This window comes from Lissotriton helveticus, chromosome 8, assembly GCF_964261635.1.
Source record: "Lissotriton helveticus chromosome 8, aLisHel1.1, whole genome shotgun sequence".
NCBI classification, from domain to species: domain Eukaryota; kingdom Metazoa; phylum Chordata; class Amphibia; order Caudata; family Salamandridae; genus Lissotriton; species Lissotriton helveticus.
This window is the reverse complement of record NC_136069.1, coordinates 718,757,487-718,770,226: the sequence shown is the minus strand read 5'-3', so window position 1 is coordinate 718,770,226 and position 12,740 is coordinate 718,757,487. Positions and strand designations below refer to the sequence as shown.

Sequence of the window (12,740 nt, the reverse complement as noted above, 5' to 3'; positions counted from 1 at the left end):
GCATGCTTATCTAATATCTCCGAAACTGCTCATTTCTTAAACAAATGGACCATCCACTTTCTAGATTGCATTGCCCCACTTAAAACCTTTTCTGCTTCTTGCAAATCTCCTTTTGCGATTTGGTGGTCTGATGATCTTTGAGTCCCGAAGAGCCGGTGAATGGTGCAGGAACACACCTTGCAACGATTTGGACATGGCTACCTATAAAGGTGCCCTTGAACAACTATCACTGGCAAATTAGGCTTGCCCCTTGTGGTTCACACTGAACATGGTTCTAACTTCTCATTGGTAGATCTTTGCCATTGATAAAGAGTTTTCTCAGCCCATAACCTATACGGCTCCCATCATACTGGCTCGGGATTTTTGCACCAAATTCTCTGAATTCTTCATAAGATTAACACTGTCTACACCAACTTTTCACCATCCCCTCTCTCAACTAACTGCCTTTGTTAGACACTCATTCCTGTTCCTCATTCAGTAATTTTCCTTTCCACTTTCACTCCGATCACCACAGAGGTGTCAATCAAACTGTTTCTCTCTTCCAAATCTTTACAGCTGGATGATCCATGCCTTCACTTAATTTCTTCTCTCTGCCCTGACATCGCAGGCCCTGTACTCACCTCGCTATGTAATCTGTCTCTTTTACCAGCCAAGATCCCCAGTGCTTGGAAACATACTAATGTTAACCCGATACTTAAAAAGCCCAATTCCAACCCACAGGTTCTATCAAAATACAGACTAATATCTGTCCTTGTCCTCCTAGCTAAATTCCTTTAAAAAACAGTTATCATTCTATATTGAAGTTTACTCCCTGCTAAGTCCATTCCAATCCAGCTTCAGAGAGGCCCATAGTACTCAGCATGTTCTGATCGCTGCTACCAACGACATCTGCTTCGTGAAGGGTCGGGGAACCTCAGCAGCTCTGATCATTCTCGACCTTTCTGTGGCTTTCAATTCAGTTTTCCATGCCACCATTCTTAGCTGCCTCCATGACGGAGGCACTGCCTGGATGTCTTTAAATGGTTCCATTTCTTTCCTTTAGGCAAATTCTCAGTCTAGCCATTCAGATCTTACGACACATGACTCCTCACAGAAGCATTGTCAGGAAATAAGGCTTTGATATATTCTCCTATTCAGATGATATGCAACTCATTCTCTCGATCTCCAAAAACTCAGCCTGGACTTGTACAAGCTTCAATACCCATAACTCTCTACTTTCCCAGGTGATGTGCTGCTCCACGCTTTATCCATTGAATTCTGGAACTCTTAGTCCTGTTTTATAATTGGAATAAACAAGACTAGAATTCAAAGAAAAAGCCTGGACTGGAGCAGCACATCATGCATGGGACTGGGAAACTTGGCTGGGCTGAATACCTGTATGCTCGAGGAAGTCCCCTGAATATGCGTGCACTGCTTAAAGCCAACAGCAACAAAATGGAGGTCAAGAGCTTCAGCATCACTGCCTCTTTATGGGACAACCGCTGGTGGTCGTCTGATCTTGAACCCCCCTCCCCCTTCACGCCTCCTCCTATGCTAAAATTCTTGGACTCATTCTAGATAGTAACCTCACTATATATCACATCAATATAAACCTCCTGTTTTGGAATCCTGAAGATGCTCAAGAAGGCTGTTCAGTGGCTTCCCGGTAACTCCTGTAGGTCTGTTATTCTGATCCTTATAAACAATCATCCAGACTACAGTACAGCCTTGTTTGTATGCATTCCAGGCTATCTGACAAACCGGTTCCAGGTCATCCAGAACACGGCCGCTCATCTTGTCCTCAATCTGCCTGCTCACACCTCCATGACTACTAACCTAGGAGCCCTCTACTGGTTGCCTATTCAGAAAAGGCCCCTCTTTAAACTGCTCTGCTGCACCCAGAGAGCTCCTCACCTCTGGAGTAGCCGCTATCTCTGCAATAGAAGGAGTAGTTTCTGTCCTGTAACTCCAGTTCTGTAGTAGGGGTATCTCTGTTATAGTCATAATCTAGTGAATAGTCCCGCCCATGTGCGTGGACCCCGGAGCAATCAAAAATAATCTCTTACAGTGTCAAAAAATGCAGAAAATGCATAGACACTTAAGAGAGAATTTAAAGACAGATAATGCAGCCAAAAAGGCTACACTGTCCAGTACTTCAACTAGAAATTCCACCATAAAATCCACAAAACAGCAAAGCCTGTACAGATTTCCCTTGCTTAACAGCAAAATCCCTCAGGAATGATAGAGAGAAGAACCTGGACAGACAAGCCCCATAGGCTGCCATTATGTGGCTTAATTAGGATACTGTGCCTTTAAGGAACCTTCCAGAACCTTCTCTCAGTATCCCAGAATGCATAGCAGGTCCAACTTAGCCTCAGTTCTTTTTGAAGGCGCAGAAAACGCCAGACCTGTAGCATTATGATCATGAACAACACTCCACCGGGGAGGCGGGAGGGCGCTTATGACTATAACAGAGATACCCCTACTACAGAACTGGAGTTACAGGACAGAAACTACTCCTTCTGTAGTAGGGGATCTCTGTGTATAGTCATAATCTAGTGAATAGAATGGCAAGCCCATCCCCACACCAAGCGGCGGTGGAGAATAAAATAACACCACTACTGTGCGAACAGATTCCGCAGCGAAGCCTGCCCAACCTGAGCGTCTGCCCTGGCATCAGTGTCCAGGCAGTAATGCTTAGCAAAGGTATGGACCGACTTCCAAGTGGCCGCCTTGCAGATCTCTGCAATGGGAACATTACGGAGCATAGCCGTCGTAGCAGCCTTGCCCCTGGTGGAATGAGCCTTAGGTTTGCCCCCTAAGGTCTTATTAGCTTTGCAGTAACACAACTGAATGCAGGACACAATCCACCTAGAGATGGACTGCTTAGAGGTAGCAAGACCCGTCCTGACTGAGCCATAATTGATGAACAATTGGTCTGACCTACGAATATCTTTAGTCTTATCAAGATAAAACTTCAGCACCCTCCGCACATCCAGGGAATGTAACAACCTTTCCGCCGGAGATGAAGGATTCTGAAAGAACGTAGGCAAAGTGATAGTCTGATTGATATGAAAATCAGAAACAACCTTGGGAAGAAACTTAGGGTGAGTACGCATAACAACTTTAGCATTATGAAATACAGTATAAGGTTCTTGGCAACACAATGCCTGAATCTCACTCACCCTGCGGGCCGATGTAATGGCCACGAGGAACGCCGCCTTCCAGGACAGGTGCTGCAACGAAGCCTTATGAATGGGTTCAAAAGGCTCCTTCATCAATCTGGACAGCACCACATTCAAGTCCCATGAAGGCGAAGGAAGCCTGACAGGAGGGAACACTTTCTTCAAGCCTTCCAAAAAATCTTTGATCACAGGGATCTGGAAAAAGGAAGTCTGTGAAGGGCCTTTCCTGTAGGCAGTCAAAGCAGCCAGATGAACCTTAATGGAATGGACATTAAGGCCCGACTGCGCTAGATGAAGCAGATATGGAAGGATGACATCTTCCTTGCATGACGTAGGGTCATAGTTCTTAGACTTGCACCAGATGCAAAACCTCTTCCACTTGTAAGCATAGGAAGTCCTAGTGGAAGGTCGCTTAGCCTCCTTCAGTATGCCCATACAATCCTCTGGGAGATTCAGATGGCCATATTGCACTATTTCAGGAGCCATGCCGCCAAACTCAAAGACGAGAGGTTGGGGTGCACCATCCGCCCCCCGAACTTCGTGAGAAGGTCCGGCCTGCACGGCAGCTTCATGTGAGGAAGGAGGGATCGGTGAAGTAGGTCCGTGAACCACCACTGTCTGGGCCATTCCGGGGCAATCAGAATCATCCTCGCCCTGGATTGAGACAGCTTGATGAGAACCGCCGGAATCAGGGGAATTGGTGGAAAAGCGTACAGAAAGCTGTTCGACCAGTTGATCCATAACGCGTTCCCCAGCGTCCCCGGCTGGTAGTACCTGGAGGCGAAGCCTCGGCATTTGCTGTTTTCGGCGGTGGCAAACAGATCTACGTCTGGAGTTCCCCACCTTGCGAAGACTTCTCCTAGTACTTCGTCGTTTATGACCCATTCGTGGTTTTCCTGTACGATTCTGCTCAGTTCGTCTGCCTGAACATTCTGCACACCTGGCAGATGGGTGGCCGTTATCGACAGTCCTCGAGCCAGAAGCCAGTGCCAGATCGCCTGCGCCTCCTGCGACAGAGTGCGCGATCTCGAGCCCCCCTGCTTGTTGAGGTAATACATCGTTGTCGTGTTGTCCGTCTGAACAAGCAGAGAGTTGGTCTGAAAGGACGGATGAAAGGCCTTCAGTGCCAAGTGAACAGCTCTCAGTTCCAGGAAATTGATGTGGTACGTGGACTCCGTCGGGGACCACGTCCCTTGAATTTGCAGGTCTCCGGAATGCGCCCCCCAACCTTGGAGAGACGCATCCGTCACGATGGTCTGTGTGGGAATGTCCTTGTGGAAGGGAACGCCTCTGAGGAGATTCTCCTTCGAGCACCACCACTTCAGAGACTGAAGAGCATGTAGAGACAGTCGTATCCTGTCGTCCCAAGAACCTCTCCTCTGGTCCCACTGATCCTCCAAGCACTCCTGCAGAGGTCTCATCTGTAGCCGTGCGTGTGGAGTGAGAAAGATGCAAGAGGCCATCGATCCCAGTAGAGAAGACACCGTCCTCACAGTCGTAGACGGAGTTTTCATGAGAGCCTGAGCCTTCCGAACGAGTGATAAACGTCGCTCTTCCGAAGGAGACACGCTTGCTGACAGCGTATCGATGGAGGCCCCCAAGTACTGGATGCACTGTACCGGAATCGGGACCGACTTGGACATGTTGATGTGCAACCCCAGCTTGTTCAAGAGAACGCACGTCTTCTGGAAGTGTGCTTGAGCTTCCGAGAAGGAGGAGGCTTTGATCAACCAATCGTCCAGGTACGGGTAGACCAACACCTTGTTCTTCCTCAGGTGCGCCGCTACCACTGCCATACATTTTGAGAATGTCCTGGGTGCAGACTTCAGTCCGAAGGGTAGCACCGTGTATTGATAATGATTGGCGCCGACTTGAAAGCGCAGAAATTTCCTGTGTTTGCATGCAATGGGCACGTGGAAGTATGCGTCCTGTAGATCTATGGCACACATCCAATCTCCTCGTTGCAGCTGAGGGTAGATCTGATGCAACGACAGCATGCGAAACTTTTCTCTGCGAATCCACTTGTTTGCCTGTCGCAAATCCAGAATGGGCCTGAACTCGTTTTTGTCCTTCTTGCGGACAAGAAAGAACCGAGAGTAAAGACCTCTTCCTCTTTGAGACAGAGGTACGTCTTCGATCGCCCTTTTCCTTAGCAGAATGTCCGCCTCCGCCTGAAGCTCGCGCAGTTGATACTGCGAGCTGACGGGAGGAATCGATGGAGGAGGGCTGGTGAAACGTAGACTGTATCCATTGCAAACAATATTCAGCACCCACTTGTCCTGAGTAATTTTTCTCCACTCTGCCAGAAAAAATTGAACGCTTCCCCCCACCGGAGCGGGTAACGGACGAGGGGGAAGTAACAGCTCAGGGACGGGACCCGGCCGGGCCCTTGGTCGCGGTAGAGGACTGTTGACGACCTCTACCACCCTGTCGCTTCTGGAAGGGCCGCCTGTACTGCTGCTGCTGCTGCTGCTGTTGATGTTGTCCAGCAGACTGCCCCCTTCCACGACCCTGCGACCCAAACCGACGTTGGTACTGTCGGAAGGGTTTCTTTTCCTTGGGCTTCTCCAAGCCCACTGCCGTCAGGGTCTCCGCTTCGGCCTTCATCCTGGCCATCTCATCATCCGCGTGTTTCCCGAAGAGGGTATCTCCGGAAAACGGGAGATTCGCCACGCGTTGCTGTGCTTCCGGTTTCAAGGACGTCAACCTGAGCCAAGCGTGGCGTCTCTGGTGAATCCCGTGGCAATATCCGTGCGCGGACAGCAATGATATGTCCGCTGCGGCGCCGATGGCCTGATTAGAGACCAGCATCCCCTCCTTGACGATCTCCACAAAGTCCTCCTTGCGGTCTCGAGGGACAAGGTCTGCGAACTGCTCCATCGAGTCCCACAGGGACCGGTCGTAACGTCCCAGCAAAGCCGAGTCACTGGCAGCCTTCATGGACGAGGCGGATGTCCCACACGCCTTGCGACCAGCAGAATTGATCCAACGGCTCTCCTTGTCCGGAGGCACCGTGGACGCAGGGGAGGTGGCATGAAGCTTCCGTGCAGCAGTCACGATGACCGAATCCGGTACCGGGTCCTTCCTCAAGAAGGCTGGGTCCGAGTCCGGAGCCCTGTACTTTTTTAGGATCCTGGAAGGTACAGACTTCACCGTTGCCGGCGTCAGGAATAGCTGTTCGGCGGGCTCAAGGAGCCCCGGCACCAGAGGTAACAGGGGGCGAGACAAGTGCCTTTTGTGTAATGTCTCAAATATCACCGAGGTAGAAGCCGTAGGTGCTTCAACCTCAATGCCCAACTTCGCCGCTCCACGCAGGAGAACCTCCTGAAATGTGCTTATATCGTCTATCGGAGACACCCTAGTCTCCGGCGAATCGGACAGCGTGGGCGAGTAGGAACGGGTCCCAGATGGAGAACGTGACCTGGACCGACGTCTCTTGTGATGACGCCTGGATCGTGAGGAAGATCCACGGCCACTCCTTGATCTGTCCCGTCTCCCCGAGCGAGACCTAGACCTCTTGGGCCTCGGACGCTCCTTCGGCCTCCCAGGGTCAGGAGTCCTAGGCTTCTTAGGAGTCTTCTTCGGAGGCGTCGGAAACTTAGGCATCGACACCGCCCTCGGTTGGACCGGGGGTGGAGGAGCAACCGGACGCGGTTTCTGCGGAGCCGGCTTCGGAGGTGGGGTAGGGGCCTTCGGAGGCGGGCCCTTCGGCACAGCAGGCCGCGAAGGAGGCGTAGAAGGCTTCATCGGAGTATCCACCCCGGAATGCGCCGTTCCCGGCGAGCCACCATCTCTTCCGGAGCGTGGGGAGCCCCCCACAGTCCTGGGCCTGTCCTTAGGACCTCCAGACGTTGAAGACCGGTGTCCAGACGACGACCGATGTCCCCTCGACGTCGAACGGTCCTTCGGCGTCGACCGAATCACACTTCTCGACGTCGAACCGTGTCTCCGTCTCGACGTCGACCCCGACCAGATCGACGAGCCACGGAACCTCGACGACGGGCGATGGTGCCTCGACGGCGACCTCGACCTCTTCGCCGGCCTCGACGTCGACTTCTTGGATCGCTTCGACGTCGACACTTTGGACCTTCTCGACGTCGACCTCTCTGACCTTCTCGACGTCGATCTCCTTGACCGTCTCGACGTCGGTCTTTTGGAATGCTTCGACGTCGACCTCTTCGGCGCCGGAGACGCCTTCCGTCTCGACGGCGACCTCGACGACGAGGATCCCCTCGACGACGATGTCCTCGACGGCGAACGGCGTTGTCGCCTCGACGGCGAGCGCCGACGCCGGGCCCTCCGATGTCGACCACTCGACGCCGACAGCGACGACGAGGATATCGACACCGGCTTCGACGGCGGCCGGAACACGTTCCTCGACGTCGACGGGCGACGTTTTCTCGACCCAGAGCCCTGGGGAGACCTGGAACTGGCCGTTGACCGTCCCCTCGACGTCGTGGTCAGCGCAACTGACCCAGACGGAGACCTTGGGCGAGGGCTGGTCTTCCTGCCCCTGGGGAGCCCCCCAGAGGCCTCAGCATGGGTAGAAGGAGCCCCTCCTGACCCACCTCGTGCCTTCAACTTTCTCTCCTCAAGTCCCTGAAGCCTGATCTTCTTCCTCTCCTTCAGGGTCCTTCCAGAGAAGCTTCTGCAGATCACACACTCCTCAGGAATGTGGGAAGAGGGAAGGCAGAGAATACAGACCTCATGGGAGTCTGACCTGGCCTTCTTTCTTGAGCACTCAGGGCATTTGTCGAATAATGCAGGCATTATGGACAAAAAAGAGTGCAGAAACACAGAAAGAAAGTCACCAAAGTACTTTAAAAGTACCAAAAATCGAAATCAGTGTAAAACACTAACAAAAACCCTTGAAAAGGGAGAGCTCAATGCTCCAGGGTCCTGCTTGCAGGAGCCGGAAAAAAGAACTGAGGCTAAGTTGGACCTGCTATGCATTCTGGGATACTGAGAGAAGGTTCTGGAAGGTTCCTTAAAGGCACAGTATCCTAATTAAGCCACATAATGGCAGCCTATGGGGCTTGTCTGTCCAGGTTCTTCTCTCTATCATTCCTGAGGGATTTTGCTGTTAAGCAAGGGAAATCTGTACAGGCTTTGCTGTTTTGTGGATTTTATGGTGGAATTTCTAGTTGAAGTACTGGACAGTGTAGCCTTTTTGGCTGCATTATCTGTCTTTAAATTCTCTCTTAAGTGTCTATGCATTTTCTGCATTTTTTGACACTGTAAGAGATTATTTTTGATTGCTCCGGGGTCCACGCACATGGGCGGGACTATTCACTAGATTATGACTATACACAGAGATCCCCTACTACAGAATTTTCTTTGTGCAATATTCCAGTCTCCTCCACCAGTCTGCCACCCGTGTAGCTCACATCCCACACAGCCAAAGATGCAGAGCTCGCTGCCACTTGTTTTTTTTACCTGGCTCCCCACAATCTTCCCATGACTCCCCATCTTACCAACTCCTGCACCTCCTTCAAGAAGCATCTAAAAACCTGTCTGTTCTGATCTCACGGTTCCTTGTAGCTCGACTGTGGTCCTTCTCGGCACTGAGATAACCGCATGGGTGAAACAACGCCTTACAAAAAACACTTAACAAGTTACTTTGGTAGAGTCTTGAAGAATATCTCTATGCCTACACCGCATTCCCCCACCGAAGGACTGCAGGATAAGCAAGGATGGCAGGCAACATCACAGAAGAGATGGGGGAGGGGTCTTGTGTGATACTTTGTCCGGAGTACTTTGGCACAACCAGGAATTGGGCCCCAGAGGGCATTTGTCTGCCTTACATATGCCCATCGAGATACAAGCCATAGCGTAACAACAAAGGGTGAGAAAGATGTAGTAGCCTTTGCCTGAAAAATTAAATTTAGCAAAAACTCTCATTAGATGTTTCGAAGCGAAGACAAAAACAGTGGTGGGAGAGGAGTGTTATTTTATCAACAAAGCTGCCTGTAACTTGAGGTTCTCAGAATCACAAATGTGATGGAAAGGACTGTGTAGTCAAACACAGGTATCGGTGTAGATGTTCTACCAGGTCACACTGCCGTAGAAAGCGGTCTTTTCATACCCCTCCTAGCCTGCTTGCAGCAGTGTGTGTATAAACCGCATGCACGCTAGCGGTTTTCCCGCTGCGCGCTGCGATTTCGAAAAACCCGTGTTACGTGACGAGCTCAGCTCGTCATCAGCGTAGCGCAGGTTACGCTCATGACGAGCTGAGCTCGTCATGAGCGTAGAAGGGGTTAATAAAGAGTTACATTGCAACACCAGTAATGCAATAGTTGACTTCACACACTTGGGAAAGGACAGCCAGATGCCCAGAAGGACATCTGAGCCCAAACAGAAGGATTTTACAAATTCCGTATATTGGGGTAACGAGAAATATTGGCAGCTTTCTAAATATTTAAAGTTGTGCTTTTGGCACACCCAGGAGCTTGTACAGGAGCTTAAGCACGATGGTGTGCAACCACTGCTGCTCTCCTGCGTGTGTCCAGAGGACTGCGACGCAGACAAAACTCACCGTAAAGGGAGTCTGGCTATCACTTGTACTATTACCTCAACTTTTACTACTTAAATTACTTACATAACATGTACAAGTATGCCTTATGTACATCATAGCATCGCTGTGTTAATGCATGCTTCTTTGAAATCTTTTTTTTTGCTTGGATTTCTTGACTTTCGACCAACTGTAAAATATTGTACTGTACAGAAATTAAGAAATCTGTTCTGAGCTGGCGTGAGGGATCGGTTGCAGTACAATGCACCTTCTGAGCCTAACTAAACCCCCATTTTCTCCAAAGGCTGATCAGCTATTGCCTCCTAAACCATCATGTGTATCTAGTCACATCAAATGTAGTTATTTTGTGTACTAACCTTATTTAATGTCAATAATAGCTTAGTACCTAATTATCTATGGAAATGCCTAGATTCAGAACTCAATGTACCTTTTGGTGGATGCACTGAAACCTCCGATGGGAAACTATTTTGTCTTCACATAGAAAGTCACCTATAACTTGGGTCACTGTGTTTTCGTTCCCCTTTTCATCCCGTTTGAGAAAGAAAATCCATTCTGTTCTTAGCTTATTGGATCATTATGGTTACTTTGTTGTATTTTAGTTTAATACGAACATCTATCAGATAACTCATTAAACTCCTGGAAGGAAGGTGACTTAATGCCACACAAAAAATACTCCACATTAATTACATCATCAGGTGCAGATAGTCGAATTTCCCCCTTCAATGGGAACGTTCATTACTATTAAAAGTCATGCAAAACTCTACTAAGTATAGGCTGTTCATGAATCCTCTCCTATTTAATATGGCTGGCAGTCAGCTCAATGAAGTCAAAATAGGTCTCAAAACCCAAGCAAACAAAGTACATTTTGAGGAATGCTATTGGTGGTGACTTGCATAGATGTAGGACAGGGAAAGGATAATTGTTTCTGTACACTGGATGGCCTTTCTTAAACATTAACTGCACATAAAGTACATCCACTAGTATTTCTTGCAACTTGCTTTCATGAAACAATGCAATGATTCATTTTAAAATGACCAAAAATAATTATTATAAGCTCACAATTTTAATGGTAGTCCAATAATTACATGCCTACTACACGGAGAACTTTTTAGATCCAGTATGGTGAAACACGAACAGCACAAGTAGAAAGCATGAATAAAGCATTCACCTACCAGCAAGAAAAACACCATCAAGTTTATACTCTGATCTCTGCATCGACCACTAAAAATATAAAAAGAAACATTTTAAGAGACACACATTTTTATAAAGGATTTTATCAAAGGTGGAAATGAATACTCAAACCACCAAAGGCTTATTAAACTGTACTAAATGAAAATAAAGAGGAAATCCATATATAACAGCCACAAAAAACACACTTTCTCTTTCTTTGCTGCTCAGCTGCCAGGTAAGTGCCTTTTCCTGTAGAGTGTTATTGGGGACCATGTATTTCTCCCTAAAAGGGGATAAGTAATGTAAAGCTTTGCAGTTTTCATAGAGCACAAAGCTAAAACGCTTGTGTGGCGCACTGTAGGGGCTGAGAAGAATAGGGTGATTCTTCCTGCCCCGCTGCTCTCTTACTACTCACCACGCTTTGTTTATTAGTTATGCATTCCTGCTATTGTTTAAACCTTTCATTTAACTTTTTATCCGGATAGATTGAACCTAATCGTGGGAAGTCGGTTCACCAAAATGCCAGGGGTAGCGGAAGTGACATGGATGACATCACAGTCTTGACTAACAGGGTCAAGACTGCTTTGCATATGGCTGGGTCTAAACTGGGGTGGAGTGGTGAGCAAAAGAATGATGGATTAAACCCAGATCTTTGGGACTTGGGGTGGATGTTTGCATTGTCCAGCATTCCGCCCATCAATTGTTTCTTTTGCATAGATCACAGAAAGTGACATCACATAATCATTGATCTTATGACATCACAGGAAGTGACAACAGAGGACCGTTGGCTTGCTGTTAGTATGTGGAGTTACTGTGTCCTCCGCTGGTGCATCTAAAGCACACCTGGCAAGTTGCTGAAGGAGCTGAAGTGCAATGCCTGCACATGATATACTAACTCTCAAGTGACATTTATTTGCGAGTTATGACCTCAATTTGCTTACACTTTACCATATATTTTAATTAAAAAAAAGGTTTCCTGCTGCAATCCTCACATTGTGAGCAGTCAGTTCAATACTTTTCAATACTGAGTTTGAATAGGACGAACACTTCAATATCAGAGGAACTGAGAGCCATGCTTTGGGCCCCTTTATGGAAATGCACAATGCAACATATAAAAGTCTTGGTATATTGTCCACATTTAAAAACTGCAATGCACTAAGCAAAACACATGACAGTCAATAACATATAGAATGTGGTTTGCTTGATACATTTCAATGAGTAGTTATTTTAAACTGGGCAGCATAGTTTGTTTCACAACTTCCCAAAATGCTGCAGTGAAATTCCTTTTGACATGGCATGTTGCCTAAATCCAAATGTATAATGCAACTGATGCATGATATAATATTTATTTTGTTACTGTGACTCTCCCAAAAATCATTGATACCCTGCATTTAATTCATATGTTATAGATGCATCAACATTAGAATGAGAACCATAATTGAAACATACAAGATGAAAGCTTTGCATAATGCCCAATAAAAAAAATGCGCAATTGTGCGATCAGGCCTATGAGGAAGTGTGCGCGCCTAACACTCAGGGGCAGCTCCTCAGCACTGCCTTTCAGGACTGCGAAAAAGAAAAATAAGATAATAATAGCGCAAGGTAATTAGCATTTTATTTTTCTCTGCTGGGGTGGGCCGGGCTGGGCAGACAGTGGGAAGGAGTGGTGGTTCAAAGTGCGCGTGACTTTTGGCCGGCCATCTTGGGCCGGCCAAACAGTCATGCATACTTTCCATGTTCTCCACCAGCTGTATTGTACAGACTGGGTGAAGAACATGCCCAGGCTCCTAGTCCCTGTCTGAGCGCCGAACAGCAGCGCTCAGGCCAATCACAGCGCTGCATTGTGATTGACTAAGGGGAGCCTGAGTGCTTCC

The 12,740-nt window shown here is 48.3% G+C and overlaps 1 protein-coding gene across 2 annotated transcripts in view; it reads right to left on the bottom strand.

The window, feature by feature from the left end:
- TEX30 (testis expressed 30) overlaps window positions 1–12,740 on the bottom strand; it is a 232,775-nt gene that overhangs the window by 34,469 nt on the left and 185,566 nt on the right. For both annotated transcript variants that reach the window (XM_078657504.1, XM_078657505.1), the window contains one exon: window positions 10,869–10,917. In XM_078657504.1, coding sequence (XP_078513630.1) covers window positions 10,869–10,917 — 49 coding nt within the window. The remainder of the gene's footprint in view (window positions 1–10,868; window positions 10,918–12,740) is intronic.